This window comes from Cajanus cajan, chromosome 6 (assembly GCF_000230855.2).
Source record: "Cajanus cajan strain Asha chromosome 6, NIPB_CcT2T_4, whole genome shotgun sequence".
In the NCBI taxonomy this organism is placed as follows: domain Eukaryota; kingdom Viridiplantae; phylum Streptophyta; class Magnoliopsida; order Fabales; family Fabaceae; genus Cajanus; species Cajanus cajan.
This window is the reverse complement of record NC_138522.1, coordinates 46,766,764-46,784,825: the sequence shown is the minus strand read 5'-3', so window position 1 is coordinate 46,784,825 and position 18,062 is coordinate 46,766,764. Positions and strand designations below refer to the sequence as shown.

General features: G+C 29.8%; 2 protein-coding genes across 4 annotated transcripts; both read left to right on the top strand.

The window, feature by feature from the left end:
• The first annotated feature begins 6,434 nt into the window (after nt 1-6,434).
• Nucleotides 6,435-11,005, top strand: LOC109814443 (calmodulin binding protein PICBP). 3 transcript variants are annotated; one of them, XR_014434729.1, is made up of 4 exons: nt 6,435-6,650; nt 6,775-7,036; nt 7,145-10,395; nt 10,732-11,005. XR_014434729.1 is itself a non-coding variant. In XM_020378874.3 (3 exons), exons 2-3 carry the CDS (start codon nt 6,776-6,778, stop codon nt 10,331-10,333), a joined length of 3,450 nt encoding a protein of 1,149 aa, XP_020234463.2. In that variant the 5' UTR covers nt 6,435-6,650; nt 6,766-6,775; the 3' UTR covers nt 10,334-10,664. The 3 variants fall into 3 exon arrangements, 1 of the variants encoding a protein (XP_020234463.2); XR_002241074.3 differs by having other exon boundaries at nt 6,766-7,036; XM_020378874.3 differs by lacking the exon at nt 10,732-11,005 and having other exon boundaries at nt 6,766-7,036; nt 7,145-10,664.
• Nucleotides 11,006-12,526: 1,521 nt separating this feature from the next.
• Nucleotides 12,527-15,661, top strand: SQD1 (sulfoquinovosyldiacylglycerol 1). Its single transcript, XM_020350783.3, has 3 exons — nt 12,527-12,683; nt 13,446-14,515; nt 15,050-15,661. The coding sequence occupies exons 2-3, from the start codon at nt 13,484-13,486 to the stop codon at nt 15,449-15,451; spliced, it is 1,434 nt and encodes a 477-aa protein (XP_020206372.2). The 5' UTR covers nt 12,527-12,683; nt 13,446-13,483; the 3' UTR covers nt 15,452-15,661.
• Nucleotides 15,662-18,062: the final 2,401 nt, after the last annotated feature.

The following is an 18,062-nucleotide window of genomic DNA, read 5'->3' as shown; positions in this document are numbered from 1 at the left end:
AATTATTTTTTGATTTCATTAACATTGGTTAAATAAAAACTTAGTCACAAGTTATTATTACATTTAATATTAATTATAATATGATTAATTTCTAAATAAATTACGGCTACGTTACAATCTAATGCATGGCTATCTAAAATAAATTTAGTAGCCTATTCTATAGATTAAAACATAAGGTGAAGAATAAAATGAAAATGGGCCTGATTGCTAAAATGAAACGCTAGCCAATTAAAATGGGCTTAGCCCACACACGGTGAAGAAAAAATAATGCAGGCACACCAGTCCCTCAAACAAAAGTATATGACTTAATCATTCATACTCTTTCTGATTAAAGTTTTTTACACTAACAACTAATCATATTTTTTAAATTATTTTATTTTATTTTTATTTTATTAAATAAGTAACTAACATGGTACTATTAAAAGATATGATTGATTATTAGTATAAATTTTTTTTACACTGATAATGTATAGGTGATTAATTCAAAGTGAGTATATTAAAAAAAAAAAAAAAAAGTAGCTTGGTGAACATTTCTATTTTATTACTTGGTGAAAAATAATATATCATTGAACATATTTAATTACATAATTTTTTATTCTTGCTTATCAAATAATAATAATTTAAGCAATTATTTAGTTAGTAATATGAAGTTGAAGTTGAAGTATAGTATAATATGTTGGTAGAATGTGGGAAGAGATATAATAAGAGGTTGTATCGCATCTTAGATTTGAATATGATTTGATGGAAGTTGCAATTGAGTCTCATCCAAACAGGCAAATATCTGATCAATGATGGGTGGTCCCACACTCTCAGAACTCAGCTGGAACGCGTTAATGGGTGGTCCCACACTTTCATTCATCTCAATTCTCACCACATTTAAATTCTTTATATGCTAATCATTACTTAATTACTAGCTTTATATATTTCTCTTATGATTTTTACTTTAGTTACACTAATACACTAATACTTCAGTTTAACCATTAATTTCTGAATCTTTAATTACATTAAATATTTTTTAAGGACAGCTTTATTATCTATACATATTTTGTTTATTAGAATAAAATTGTGTTCAATGAAAGATAAAAGATAGATGTGGCATAACAGACAACATAAATATTGAAAATTAAAAAGAGGCAACTCATGCACATGAAAATAAATCAGTTCATATTTCATAAAGATTATTTAGATTTTGATCTTCTAACTTACGAAAAGTAATAATCATTGATTAAAAATTGAAATTATAATCAATTATATATATTTTATTATGTACGTATTTTTTTAGTATAATTTTTATATGTTGATTTCTTAATTAATAATTATAAATGAATTTTATTTCTAAACTGTACTACTCGTATTTAGAAGAGACAAATCTAATTATTTTAAGAGTTTATTGGTATAAATTCAAAAAGATTAATAGTTTCTACGACTCGTAAGTTATGTAAATAATTATAAAAAATAATTATCATCTTTGATAGTTACACTCATTGATAGTTACACTCATTAATAGTTACACTCATTAAGACAACTCTTAATTCTTAAAATTATGATATCAAATGTAATTTCTATTAAAATTATATATTTGATATTTCATTTCTTAGTTAGAAAATTATATTTCAGATTTCTCTTTTTTATTTTTAAGATTTAATTTGATACCATTAATTTTTAAATGGTTCAATTTAATTTTTTAATTTTTGAAAAATGTTCATTGTTGTTTTATTTATTTTTTTCAAAATTGACATTAATAACATTAATGGAATTGACAGAAATATAACATTGAACTTCTTTAAAAATTAGAGGACCAAATTAAAAATTTTAAAAATAGAGATCAAATTGAATAATAATTTATTTAACATTTTTTATAGATAAATTTAATTTTTTTTTACTTATCTAATATTTTCTTCACCTATTTTGTTATTATTATTCAATTTGATCACTCTATTTTTTAAATGTTCAATTTGATCTTAGTATTTAAAAAATATTTAATTTGATAATCTAATTTTTAAAAAAATTGCTCAATATTACTTTTTTTTTGTCTGATTTCATTGACATTGTTGATATCATTTTAGATGAAAGAATATTAGATTTTTTTAAACTAGAGAGTCACATTAAACCATATAAAAATAATGCAATATATCAATTTAAACATTAAAAAATAAACGAAAAAAACTTATCCAAATAAAATATAACCTAATTTTATAATAACCAAGATAGAATGCTTTGAACATAAGTATATCAAGAGAATGATAAAATTAGAAAAAAAATAATAAATATTTCTTTGATAATGTAAAATGACAAATAATTTTAGAAAATACTGAAATGAAAAATATATTAATATACAACATTTTATCTTATATAGAAAATTTATTCACTACAAGAAAAAGTCAAATTCTCCACGGACCAAAATCCGTCGGAAATTTCCCACGGATTTAAATCCGTGGGAAATTTCCGACGGAATTTCCCACGGATTTTTACACGAAGGAATTTCCGACGGAATTTCCGACGGATTTAAATCCGTGGGAAATTTCCCACGGATTTATATCGGTCTGAAATTTCTGATGAAATTTCCCGCAGATTTAAATCCGTCTAAAATTTTTGACGAAGTTTCCCACGGATTAAAATCCGTCTGAAATTTCTCACGGAGTTTCCCACGTCTGAAATTATTAAATAAAATTTAAGCCAATTATTTTTCAAATGCAACCAATCCTAATCGCATCAATACACACAACAATGCACTATATAATATTTTCATTATTATATGGGTGTTTTCAAAATATAAATAAGATAAATATAAATCAAAGTGTGTGAGGTATGACTTATATTACCTATATATAATTATATGTTTAGGTTATTATAAATTATAAACTAATTAGCGTACATGTGTTTTTTGTTACTTATCTTGAAAAATACCAACACATGACGTTCAAATTTAAGAATAACACATCTTTTCTTTAATTTTTAAAAATCACTTATCTCTTTGAAAATAACGTTATTAATTAAATAAGGGGAAAAAAAGTTAAATTATGTTCTGCGAATCATATATATGTATCTATCATTCATTTCTAAATTACATCCAATACTATGTCATTTTGATGAAAACTTTCATTGATCTTCAATTTTGAAAATAAGATTTTTTTCAATTCATTTTTAAAATTATTACTTAAATTTAATATATTTTTTTAAATCACAGTATGCATGATATTTAAAATAAATTTCAAAAAAGTTGAAATAATGAAATAAGAGATCAAATCTCATTTAATTATTGATATTTGTATTAATAAATTATTTTCTCTTAATAGTATATAAACAGTATTATCTTATATAAGTAGTTGTATTATCTTACTTTTTATTTTATAAACATAATTTGGATTATTCATTTTATAATTAAATTAAATTTTTTAAATTTTTTATGAGTTTACATTCTAAGAATGTATTGAAATTTCTCAATATTTGATTATTAGATAGCAACAACATGGATATTCTGATTATTAGACATTATGTTATAATTCTACTACTGATCGTACTATATATATGTTATTTTTAAATTTGAACTCCTAAACTTTATTTGTTATGTATGACATTTTATTTTGTATGAATGAACTTGTTTTGATTTACATAACTATGATTGATTTAATATCTTTAAATAGGATAATTATTTAATAAAATTTTGAATTTAAAATTTTCACAGAATTTCCCACGGATTTCCCACGGATTTATCCGTGGGTAATTTCCCACGGACAAATCCGTGGGAAATTACCCACGAACAAGTCCGTGGGAAATTACCCACGGATTAGTCCGTGGGAAATTACCCACGGATAAATCCGTGGGAAATTCTGTGAAAAATAATTTTTTTTTAAATTCAAAATTGAGGAGTTTCAATACATTCTTAGAATGTAAACTCATAAAAAATTTAAAAAAATTAATTTAATTATAAAATGAATAATCCAAATTATATTTATAAAATAAAAAGTAAGATAAAATTAAAGAGATTAAAATTATAAAATTTTAATAATGTTATAAAACATTAAAAAAGAAAAGAATTAATAAATAATAGAAATAAAAAATTATTTAAATTACAATATAGAAATTCAAAAATTTAAGACAAAAAGACAAAAATATACTTAAAAAATAATTCAAATTAAAATATGGAAATTCAAATATTTTAAGTGAAAAGACAAAAATATATTTAAAAAATTATTAAAATTAAATTATTTAAATATATAATCATATTATTACAAATAAAATTAGAATATATAAAATAAAAATCAGTTAAGGGTATGATTATCTATTACTTTTTAGACAAAATTAGTTACAAGATGACGTATAACTTTATATTAAATGTGAATTTTGTAAATTCAACCGTTAAATTAAAAATATTTTACTCTTAAATTATATATACAAAATGTTATATTAATCGAAGATGATTTCTTATAAAACAAAATTAAATCTGTTGAAAAGTTTATATTTTCGATGAAATTTTTTTTGTAGGAAAAACTATATTATTGATGAAATATTTCAGATAAATTTATATTTGTCGAAAATGTAAGAACTGGTTTTAAATTTGATATGAAAATATTATGATATTATTAGATAAGATTTTAAGTTAGTATTTTATTAATAGTTGATAATTAAAAAATAAAACAAGGATAAATACATTTTTTGAATTTTATATATTTGATTTAAGATAACTTATAAAATAACTCTTTGGTAAAGTTATTCCGCTCAGTAACTCATGACGTGTGTTGAATTTTATCGATTTAATTAATTGTTAAATTAAAAGTTACTAAATTTTACTAATAATTAATATAAAAAATTAATTAGTTTTGGAATAAATTATTTGTGAATTAACAATATAATTGAAACATTAATTATTTTAAATTATTTAACTAAAATCTTATTGACAATTTACTATATGATCTTAATATTGTTGTATAATTAATATATGGTTTTACTATATGATCTTAATATTTTTGTATAACTAATATATGATTTTAAATTTGATATGAGAATATTATATATAATTAGATAAGATTTTAAGTTAGTATTTTATTAATAGTTGATAATTAGAAGAAAAAAAAACAACAAGGATAGATACATTTTTAAAATTTTATATGTTTGATTTAAGGTAAATAAATATATTAAATTAATTAATAATTTATTTAAAATATTAAAATTTAATTTATAAGTATGTATTAAATAAATATTTATAATTTTTTAAATTATATTATCATTATAAATTATAAAATTAAATAATTTAAATTATAATTTTAAATAAAAATAAGTAGACAATTATAAAAGTAAGTACATATAAATAAATAATAATTAAATATATTATTATTATTATTAATTATTATTATTTGTAATATAAAATTATTATATATTATTATTATAGTACAAATATGAGATTGTATATTTGAGGATGACTTAAATGAATTAATTTGTACAAGTTATACTGACAACACACATATACATTTCGGTAGCTTACTCATAAGAACTTCACAGTTAAGCGTGCATGACCTGGAGTAGTACAGGGATGGGTGACCTTCTGGGAAGTTTTCCAGAAATTGCGCAAGTAAGGATAAAACACACTAAACAATGAAATATCGTGAAATAGAACCCTTGAGAGACCAAATATGAGGGTTGTTACATTAATAAATTAAAAAAAAATTATATTTTCGGGTAATTTCCCACGGATAAAATCCGTGGGAAGTTACCCACGGATAAATCCGTGGGAAAATTCGTGGGAAAGTTACCGACGGATTAGTGTCCGTCGGTAATCCGCCGGAAATGCCTCATTACTCACGGATTTTGGGCATTTCCCACGGATTTTTACCGTCTGAAATACCGAAAATGACAAATAATTGGAATTTGAAGATTAAAATTTCTACATTCTACCCCATCAAACATATAATAAGGGCGTGAGAAAATACAGAAAAATAATAATCCTTCCTTCTAACAATAATTGTAATTTAAAGTTTCTATACAAATTAAAGTAAGCAATATTAAATATCATTTTTTATATAATTTTATTAAAATAATTTAGTATCTCGATAAATATATTACTGTAAATTGTGATGATTAAATATTTTATAGAAAGACAACTTAAAAAGAAAAGTTTAATTAATATTATATTAAAAAGTAAAAATATTATTTATTTATTCTTAGAAATTTTTAAATATTAAATATACAGTTATTATACTATGGAAGAGTATTAAGGAAAGTCTTAGAGGATAACACCCCTGATTCATCAACTCTATGAATTCTATTAATTTCAACGTATCAGTGTAACATGTAGGAGAATAATAAAAATCCTAATGAGTAGTTTTCACGTCGAGGCAATTGAATTGACCAAGGCCAAGTCAAGTCAATTATTTTATCTCTTGACACGTTCAATTCTATGATCAAAGCCAAAAGCCATACCTTCTTCTTTTACCACTCTTATTCTAATATTAATTCATATTAATATCTAGTCTTTTACACTTACACCTCAAGAAAATTAAGACAACTGTCTGAAAATTCTACACTCTGGATTCTCTCTCATGCAGTTTCCTTTGCACAAAACAAAAGCAATCTCTATTTACAAAGGACATCAACTAAGGGAAGAAAAAAAGGAAAAGAACACCATTTCTCAACCATAATTGTAACTCAATCAGGTGCAGTATTTTTTCTTCTTTATCTTTTTTCAATTTCATGATTTGTTTCCTTTGATAGTATTTAGTATTTACAAATTTTCACTCCATGATTTTGATTCCATCATGAATTGTATAGATTCTGCAGAATGAAGTATGAAACTGAGGGCAACCACAGAGATTATGCTGAATCACATAGAGGAAGATTGGAATCCAGGAAGAAACTGAGGCCAATAAGGCTTGTAAGATTGCCAAGCAAGAGATCATCGACCAGAGGAGTGAGAATGAGACCCCAATATGATAATCTCTCCATTGTCTCATCTATTGGCACAGAAAGTTTAGAACTGGCTGATGCATCACCCAATTACATGAAGGCCACCAGCAGTTCTCATGCAAAGGATAGTCTTGAGGTAGGTTTTCTAATTTTGAAAATTGGGAATTGGTAATAGTGATTTGAGTAGTTCCAATTGCTGGGATAGTATTAAGAATAAGAATTACACAATGCCACTTTTGGGCAGAATGCACAAAGACTATTCACAAAGAAGACTTTCACAAGAATGTCCACTTTGAAACTGAAGAGGAGCCTGACCAGGAAGTTATCTCGAAGGACTGAACCAATGAGGAAGCTAAAGTCCTCAAGATCAATCAAGCTTGCAACTGTCAAGGGCCAAAAATCATCAAGGAAGCTACATGAATCTAGTTATGGAAGTGAAGACCAGAATTGGAGAATTACTAGTGATGCTGGTAACAAACCCCAGAGAGTCATTACCAGAAGGTTAAGCTTGAAGCCTGTGAGGATCTTAGCAAAGATGGCCACTTTCAAATCAAGGAATTCTTCTATTGAGAGAGGCAATCAGATATCTGAATCCCCAGACAGAAGCTTGCTTAGAGCCACTTGTTCTTCTGCTCTCAAGGATTCCCATTTTCCTGATCACATTGACCTCCCTCAAGAGGGAAGTGACTCTCAAGGAGTGTCATCTGTGAAGGTTTGTCCATATTCTTATTGCTCTCTTCATGGTCACCGCCATGGCGATCAGCCTCCTTTGAAGCGATTTGTGTCGATTAGGAGGCGTGTGTTGAAGAGCCAAAAGCCAACGAAAATGGATCGTCAGCCCTTTACTAAATCAAAGCAAATTGGTAATGCAAGGAAATCTTCTCAGAAGACTCAAACTGTCCACAGTGGAGATGGCAGATCTCATTTTCAGAACAAGAAAAAGCTGGTCAGGGACTCATGTATTAGGCCTCATAGCACTCCAGCATCCACAGTTACTGAAGGCGTAGAATCAACATCAACAGATGTAGACGAGTTTTCTGCTTCTGGTTTTGAGATATTGGAGGGAGGAGTAACCAACACTGGCAACACAGGCAAAAATATGGAGACAGATTATGAAGTATTGAAGATGAGTTCTGTGCAGAAAGAGGCTACACATGCTAGCACTACTGATATGACTAGTGGAATACAGGAAAGAGAACGAAAGTATATAAAAATGTGGCAGTTGATGTATAAGCATGCTGTGTTAAGTAACACTGGTGAATGTGAAAATAAGCTTCCCTTTGATGGGAAGAAGGAAGGAAGAGAGCAAGATTCCCTTGCAATTAATGAAGTGAATAACTCTTCTTGTCATGATGATTGCCATACGGATCAGGATATGGATGATGCAAATAAGAATGCGATTGAGCTGGTGCAGAAAGCATTTGATGAAATTCTTCTCCCAGAGCCTGAAGACCTCTTTTCTGATGATCATGTCAAATCTGAAGGCAATGATTCAGATGAGGTACCCTTAGAAGAGAGTGAAGGTCGGAGAGAAATGAATACCTCAACATCCACAGAATCTCCAAAAGCACAGAGCATGGAGAACAAACCAGACCAAAAAACACCAAAAAGCTGGAGCAATTTGAAAAAGTTGATCCTCTTGAGAAGGTTTGTAAAGGCATTAGATAAGGTAAGAAACATCAATCCTCAAAGACCAAAACGTGTTCCTTCTGATGCTAACTTGGAAATGGAAAAAGTTTCTCTCAAGCACCAAACAGCAGAAGAGAAAAAGAATGCTGAGGAATGGATGCTCGACTATGCACTTCAAAAGGTTATTTCTAAACTTGCACCTGCTCAAAGACAAAGAGTGACACTTCTAGTAGAAGCTTTTGAAAAAATTCTGCCATTTCAAGATGCTGAGAATGGTCCACGGTTTTCTGCGATGATGAAATCTCTAGCAAACCCAATTCAACCTCTTGATTATTCCTCAAACTATAGCAAGGAAGAGGCATCATTTTCTCATGATAGTACTATGGAACTGGCAGATAATGCTGGTGATGATCCAATGTTAGAACTGCACGATGCTACTATCAAAGAAAGATATCTTGATGATCCTGGGATGCAGACAATCAAAGTCAAGAACATGCCTGCATTTGGAGCTTCCGAAGAAGACTTGAATGGAAAGCAAAGTATAGTTGGCAGTTATGGTAATGGGGAGAAGATATCAACCGCCAATGACAATATTTATCTAGGAGAGATCAAAGATACTACATCAAGTTCCTTAAATGAGCCAGATGAAATTATAAGCTGTCATGAGGAGGCTCCAACCAATGAAATAGTCACTGATGTTTCAGAAGATTTGCTATCCAATGAAATAGTCATAGAAAATCCACTCATCAAATCCGAGCCACCTGGAAGAGATGTTGAAACCAAGAATCTGATTGATGAAAATGGGGAACAATTTTCCATGTCCAAAAGTTTAATCCTAGAAGGTCTAGTTAGATCACTCAGATCTAATTTGATTGGTTCAGAAGCACCTGCAAATGAACCAACAACCGACAGAAAAGAAGGAATTGAAAATGTTAAGCCAGAAAGTGAGACTCTTGAAGAGTTCCCTACAAAGGAACAATCTAAAGCTCCTATGAGTGCTGTTGTAGAACCTGAGGCCTCTGTAGAGAAACAAAGCAACACAGGATTGTGGTACTTGGTGTATAAGCACATGGTATCAAATATGGCTGAAAACAATTCCAATTCACAAATTGATGGGGCAGATGAGAAAGAGTCAGGGATTGATGGCAACAGAACTAGGGGAACTTCCACCTCTAATGAAAGTACACCCACAACTCATCAAGATATGCAATTCGAGGACCATCTTGTAGCTGATCCAGAAGTTGAACAAAAAAAGAGTGAAGCCATCAAGATGGTAGAAGAAGCAATTGATTCAATCCTTCCAGATGATCAGAATTACTTAGCAGACAAGAAGTCACTCACAGGCAACACAATTTCAGACAACTTCAAACAATCCAGCCGAATTGAAAGAGTGTATGGTGAAGGCCTGAACCAAAAAGAAGAAACGATGGAATCTGGAAATGGAGTAATCCAAGAACAAGAAGAAGAATCAACACCAAAGGAGCAAAAAAAACCAAACCAGCAATTGCCAAGAAGCTGGAGCAATCTTAAAAAGGTGATCCTGCTTAGGAGATTCATCAAGTCATTGGAAAAAGTAAGAAAGTTCAACCCAAGAGGCCCCAGATATCTGCCTGTAGAGCCTGATTCAGAAGCCGAGAAAGTTAACTTAAGGCATCAAGACATGGAAGAAAGAAAAGGCACCGAAGAATGGATGCTTGATTATGCACTTCGACAGGTTGTTTCCAAATTAACCCCGGCTAGGAAAAGAAAAGTTGAGCTGCTAGTAGAAGCTTTTGAAACTGTCATGCCAATTATAAAAAATTGAAACTGGCTAAAGAGTTGGATAGCTTTGCATGCAAAATCAATTCAAGCAAAACAAGATGAAAGGTAGAAAATCACCCTCAAGTAGAAACTTCAATTTATTTTTTACTTTGAAGTATTGTAATTTGTAAGGTGAGGTGCAATTGTTAATAACAGCAAGCTTGTCAAACCGTGTGAAAATTGAAAATTAGAAATGTATTGGATAAGGGAAATCAAATCCAATAAGAATATCACTTCTATACTCTTGTCAGATAATCAATTTTAATTGAAACAACAGAAGAGGAAGAATTCTATATGCATCATTAATAAGAAAATTTATGTATTTTAAGAAGTAATGGTCTCAAGTAGTATTTGTTCTACTATCTCGAGAAATCTGATTTGCTGTTTCATCTGAATGTGCAGGTTAACAAGGAGATATGTATGATCATAATCCTTTGGGATGTCTGCAATTTTTTGTTGGTGAAAACTTTGTGTCAGAGCTCGTATAGTTTGATAGTCTCTTAGGAAGAAACTTAACGAGTATAGAATGTTTCATGATTCAGCAAAAACAAATATTCAATACAGTGTATATTTTTCATTCATATTACTCTTGGGGTTCTCAGGTGGATGTTTTGTATGAAAGACCTTTGTGTATCTTTGGTATGGAACACATTAGAATGGCCTGATTCGTATTGCATATTTATGCTATTCTCTTCTGACAGTAAATATTTCTTATTCTGTTTTTAAACATCCTAAAATTAACACATGAAGTGAGAAGTCGGGACTACCTAATTTCTTGAGTAGGACACTGAATTTATTTTATTTGCAGTATGGACTCTGATCATGGCTCCGAGTCCTAATGTCCAATTGAAAATTATTGTCCAATATATCAGTTACTACAACCAGGCCACATACACTGTTTTTTTTTTAAATCTTGTTATTTTAATACCAATAACCCCATAACTCCCACCTTGGCGGTTGCAAAAAGATAAAGAAAATGGTTCTAGTGCATTACCACTAACAGACTAATCCTACTCCTTGCATTGATTCTACTTTAAGAGAGATAATAACAAGCATATGAAAAAGGAAATTGCTCAAGCTATTAAAATAGATGGGTACTGGTACAGTTTTTTATATTTTATATTTTTAATAAATTATTTAAATAATATTTATGATATTTTATTCTTTTAAATCTTAAATTATTTAATCATTTTATTTTTATTTTATATATTCTAATTTATTTGTAATAATATTATTATATATTTAAATAGTTTAATTTTAATAATTTTTTAAGTATATTTTTATCTTTTCATTTAAATTTTTTGAATTTTTATATTTTAATTTTAATAATTTTTTAAGTATATTTTTTTGTCTTTTTGTCTTAAATTTTTGAATTTCTATATTGTAATTTTAATAATTTTTTATTTCTATTATTTATTAATTTTTTCTTTTTTTTAAATATTTTATAATATTATTGAAATCTTATAATTTTAATTTCTATAATTTTATCTTACTTTTTATTTTATAAGTATAATTTGGATTATTTATTTTATAATTAAATTAATTTTTTTAAAATCTTTTATGAGTTTTTATATAGGAAAATGTATTGAAATCCTTCGATCTTTGAGGGTACCACAACAACTCCCTTAAAATTGGACATTCCTCTCATTTTAGTATGTCTAAATTTCAAACATGATTCGTGAATACACAGAACACACTACCTTGATTAATCAAGTAACCTCTTCAATTTTACTAGAGATATTTATTATACGAGAAAAAAAATTATATTTTATATTTTTTAAATATGACTTTCACAGAATCTTAAATATTATGTTAATCATAAACGAAATTAATTATACATAAATGAATAAATTTTGTACTATAAATTTCTTCAACTTATGTTTAAATAATATAGGTTTCGACAAAAAAAAAATATAGGTCTAAATCTTGTGCGTGGACGTGGATATTTTGTGCGTAATTTCTCTCGCATCCATTATTACTAGGGCAATCAAGAAAATTTGTGCCACGTATGTGACGATTGGTGAGAAGGAAAACGGTACGTAACCGTAAGAGTGTATAATGACATCAATTGCGTTAACCCTAATTTCACTTCAAACAATTATATATAATATATTTTTTATTTTCATGTTTACTCTGGGCTGAAATATGTAACAATAAGATTTGCAATTGGGCCGCGAAAAAAAGCAAAAACCCAGTTGCTCCAGAGTCGAGAAAAAAAAAAAAAAAGGATATTCCATTTTGATTCGTAAAGGCAAAGAGTGCATTTCCAGGGGTTTATCCAGAACCAGTCCATTTGACTCTTTACAGTTCCTCTTCACTCTGTACTAACTTCTCCGTTTCTGAGTTTTCTCAGGGTAATCATTTACCATCTTTCGCAATTCCCATTTTACTTGCCTTGGGTTGCTATGTTGGGTTATTTTCTGCTTTTTTATTAGTTAATGTTCGTTTCTCTAAGTGGGTCTAGTCCTTTTTTGTTCATTCTAATAAACCCTGTTTCGTATTCTGTTGATCCATGCTTTTGAAAAATAGAATCTTTGCTGCTTGGAGTTTGGAAATTGGGTTATTGACTCCATGAATTATATTTACTTGCTTCAGGAACTCTCTACTTTATTCTAAATTAAAGTGCAGTGCAAATGAGTGGATTTTAAACAAGAGCAATCATTTTTATCCCCTTTGTCTGAAAGGTTATAGTAAACCTAACCCTTTCAAGAACTTTAGGAAGTGAAAGATTGATAAATTGAAGTGGTCACTGGTCAGGATTATAGTGTTCAATGTTTTGAGATTATTAAATATGGGTGATTTGAGCTCTTCATAGTGATTTAATACCCTAGCCAGTTGGTATTCCTCTCTCTTTCTCAACTAAAGTAATTTATATCTGAGCTTATCAACCATTTCTCTATGTTGGTCTGGTCCTTGTGTTGATTTTTGTTTGTGACATTTATTTTGTGTTGATGCATGCTCATGATATTTCTAGTCTTTACTATTGGTTACTTGTTTTTTATTTACTATGTTGGAAACCAAGAGTCCTTGAATCATTATAACTTGCTTGATGAAGTAAGTATTTTAATATTATTCAAAGCAAAGTGCAAGTGATGGGATATTAATTCTTGTTTCAGGAGTGTGCTCAAAGTAGTTAGAGGATCGTCTGATTGAGATGGCTCAATTACTATCATCTTCTTGCTCCTTGACTATCTGCTCTAGAAATAAACCTTACTTAAAATCTTTTAATCAATGTTCAATGCCATTTTCCATCACGGTTGCTACCAATATTTCCAAACCTACACTTAGAAGGCTTTTCTTGCAAGAACAGAAGCGAAGGAAAGGTTCTGTAGTAGCACATGCTGCTTCCATTTCAACTAGCCAGAAAACACCTGTTCAAACTAGCTCTGGTGACCCTTCTAAAGCACAGCGAGTCATGGTCATTGGTGGAGATGGATACTGTGGTTGGGCAACTGCCCTTCACCTTTCTAACAAGGGTTATGAGGTTGCCATCGTTGACAGCCTTGTTCGGCGCCTATTTGATCACCAGCTTGGACTGGATTCTCTAACACCAATTACCTCAATCCAGAATCGCCTTCACTGTTGGAAATCTCTCACTGGAAAAAATATTGAGCTCTACATCGGTGACATATGTGATTTTGAGTTCTTATCTGAAACCTTCAAGTCATTTGAACCCGATGCTGTTGTCCACTTTGGGGAACAGCGATCTGCTCCATACTCTATGATAGATCGGTCAAGAGCTGTGTATACCCAGCAAAACAATGTTATTGGGACACTGAATGTGCTCTTTGCCATAAAAGAGTACAGAGAGCAGTGTCATCTAGTTAAGCTTGGGACCATGGGCGAATACGGGACCCCAAATATTGATATTGAGGAAGGTTATATTACCATTACTCACAACGGAAGGACAGACACGTTGCCATATCCCAAGCAAGCTAGCTCATTCTATCATCTAAGCAAGGTACATGATTCACATAACATAGCTTTTACTTGCAAAGCTTGGGGGATTCGAGCTACTGATCTGAATCAAGGAGTGGTATATGGGGTAAGAACAGATGAGACAGCATTGCATGAAGAGCTGTATAACAGGTTTGATTATGATGGAATATTTGGAACTGCATTGAATCGGTTCTGTGTTCAGGCTGCTGTTGGTCATCCACTTACTGTATATGGTAAAGGAGGCCAGGTAACATACCCATCCTTTTGTCTATTTCTTATTGATAAGCAAATGATTGACTTTTGATGATTGTTAAAGGACACAAGTTTTGCAATATTTCAATCAGGACGTGTTTAGATATGTGTATTGTCAATTAATCCACTGGAGAAGAATCAAAGAGCATTGGTGAAGCTTCTCTGAGGCGTCTCCACATATTTCTTTGAAACTTAACAGTAACTATGTTAAACAAGTCCCGATTTTTGGTTTCTTGGTAACTTCATGTTGTATCTGTTGCAACTCTAGATATCTAATAGTTATTGATAATAACTGTGATTAGCCCCGGCTATTATTATACAGTTTTAAATATTGAATTTACTCATTGCCTTGTGCCGTTGAGATTCCAACTGCACGGATTGATTCTGTTTTTGCTCTTCTTTCTTTTAGTTCTCCTTAATTAGTGGAATTGATCTGTGTTTATGAGACAATTTTATTTTATTTTTTTTAATTTTTATTTTATATGTTGTTCTTATGATAACTTAGTATTTTATAATGCACATATTTCAGACTAGGGGCTTCCTGGACATAAGAGATACAGTTCAATGTGTTGAGCTTGCCATCGCAAACCCTGCAAAGCCGGGGGAATTTAGAGTCTTCAACCAATTCACTGAGCAGTTTTCAGTCAATCAACTTGCCAGCCTTGTTACAAAAGCTGGTGAGAAGCTTGGCCTTGATGTGAAAACTATACATGTGCCTAACCCGAGAGTTGAGGCAGAAGAACATTACTACAATTGCAAGAACACTAAACTAGTTGATTTGGGATTGAGACCACACTTTCTTTCAGATTCTCTCCTTGATTCACTGCTCAACTTTGCTATTCAGTACAAAGATCGTGTTGACACAAAACAAATTATGCCTAGTGTGTCTTGGAAAAAAATTGGTGTCAAAACAAAAACTGTTACAGCCTAAGAAAGATGGATATGGCTGATGGCATAACTGTATGTCCTGGATGATGTCTTAGGTTATGCTTCATTGCCGTGAATAATTAAATTTTCTGTATTATAGAGTTTTTATGCTATAATCCATCTTTGTGAAACCGTTGTAACCGCCTTATGTAGAGTACATTTTTTTGCTTAAGCATTTCCACAATATGAACCTAGGTAATGCTTTTTTGTTTTAGGTGTTTGAGCATTTGGAATTATATTGTACGGCCGTAATATCAACAACAATGTATTTGTCAAATAGGCAACATGTGGATATGGCAACTAATGATGGTAATTTTATATTTTCAATACATCGTTAACGTATAATAAATCTAATATGAAGAACATCCAACGGACTCTTGAAAATATTGATTCAGCGACATTTATTCTCCTTCAACGTTTGTTACTGAAGGAATAAGAAGACATTCTGGTTTAGGAAGAACCGAAGGAGGGCATTGGTTTCAAAAGTTAAGAAGAAAGTGAATTAGACTGGGTTACTGGTAGTGGTTAGTTAAAATATAGCACTTTTCATGCACAAACAATTATATGGATCATTAAACGGTAGTCTACCAGGTTAAAGTTTTTTATTTGACTTAATATGTCATCAAGTTGTGATTGAATTGATTTTTTAAACAAATAGTTTGTGCATTTTAAAAATATGTTTGAAATTGTCACGCTTTGAAGTTGTTTCAAAAGGAATTAAAACTTGATCATCCAAACTTGAAGAAATTCCTACACATTCGCCATTCATCAAAGGATTGAATAGGCATCAAGCAAGTTCTTGGTTGTTTTGTTCCAATTGCATATTTTGTTCTGCTTTCTTTAATTTATGCATTCGCATTCTTGCAGTGTTATTTACTTTCCATTTTATTTTCGAGATATTTGCCTTCAATGTAATTTACTTGCTTTTCACTTACGTTCTAGTATTCTTATTTCAAATTTTAATTTCATTTTTTTACTTAGTATATATGGATCCAGAGAGTATTACATAAGTAATAAAAGAACAATAAATGCGGAGGAATCTAATGAGCAATCAATAGGAACAATCATGTGACGACATTAATTAAGTGCAAAAAATATTTGAAAGTATGATTTAAACAATTGCGGAAGGTTGGTTCACACATGGATGATAAAAATATCCGCACTTATGAGTATTTGCGGGTAAAATTTGTTACGGGTAATAAATATAGAGTTAATCATCCCTATACTGCTAGTATAAAATTTTTTACACTGACAACCAATCATATATTTTAAAGTTGCTTATTTTATTATTTTTATTAAATAAGCAACTGAACATGTCACTATTAAAAGATATGATTAGTTGCCAGTGTAAAAAAACTTTACACTGACAGTGTATAGGTGATTAACCCATAAATATATAGGCTAATTGACTACCTGTAGATAATGGAGACAGATAATCTTTTACCCATTATGATATCAATACTCGCGGGTACCCGTTTAATAATATTTCTTAAATATCTTAATTATCCTTGTACCACATAACCCTAAAACTACACTCTCTCATCTTATTTTCTTTCCATAGAATTATGTTGGATATAATTTGATTAATTTTCTAGCTTTGATTGGGCCAATAAGATTTATGTATTTTAAGTTGTTTACTTTCGTTTGAAATTATTAGATTGAATTATTGTAGCTTTGTGATATGAGACTTTCACTTACTTGTGTGAGATTGATTTATTTTAAGTTATTGATTATCTTGTATTTTTATTATTATTTCAACAAAATTAACGTTAAATAGAATTTAAAAATTAACATTGAATTTTTATTTTTAATATTTCAATAACATTAAATATAAACTTAAAATTATTTGTAATATAATTTTTTTAATTTCTTAAAAAATTTATAAATATCCATAAATATTCGTGGGTATTCAAGAAATTCATGGATACCCACTTAATAGATACTGACACAGATATGTGGTGGGTATGAGACTAATTTTCATCCAGCGAGACAGGAACGAGTTTACTATTACCCGCTCCTATGGGCCCCCATTCCCATCCCTAGGTTCAAATATCATAAATTATAAATATATAACTAGATACTTGACTAAATTTTTTTTAAAGAAAGATACTTGAGCCTTAAGCGTATAGAGCTACGCGCATTGGCCCAATCCATATAATGACCCACTTTGCCCCAAACATCATATTAGCCTAAGTTGCAAGTGTTGATTGAGGTTGACACCAAGAACATGGTTTTTAACATACACTTGTAAACATCATATTCGCCTTTCTTTCCTTCTAAACCAACTATTTTGAATAAATAAAGTTAGAGGTGAAGCTTAATCAAGGTAATACGCGCGTTGATTATGTACATGAATTCACAATGATTCATGTTTATTGTCCTTTCTTTCCTAATAAACCAACTAACAATAGGACCACTCAACGGCGTCTTCATTCATCCAATTATAATATCAGATTTATCAACAAATTAATTAATTCACATGTCTTCTAATGATGGAGAATCATTTTGGTCCATTCTTAGTAATGTTAACATTTTAACAACTTATAAAGAGATAATATAACTGTAGCTTAAGAAACACTAATTGTAATTATCAATTATGAATCATTGAGCATGCG

Excerpts from the sequence above, each read along its gene's own strand:
- LOC109814443 (XM_020378874.3), top strand. The coding sequence starts at position 6,776 with ATGAAGTATGAAACTGAGGGCAACCACAGAGATTATGCTGAATCACAT. Across the intron at positions 7,037-7,144 it reads ATGCAAAGGATAGTCTTGAG|AATGCACAAAGACTATTCAC; the intron begins GTAGGTTTTCTA and ends ACTTTTGGGCAG.
- SQD1 (XM_020350783.3), top strand. The coding sequence starts at position 13,484 with ATGGCTCAATTACTATCATCTTCTTGCTCCTTGACTATCTGCTCTAGA. Across the intron at positions 14,516-15,049 it reads TATATGGTAAAGGAGGCCAG|ACTAGGGGCTTCCTGGACAT; the intron begins GTAACATACCCA and ends CACATATTTCAG.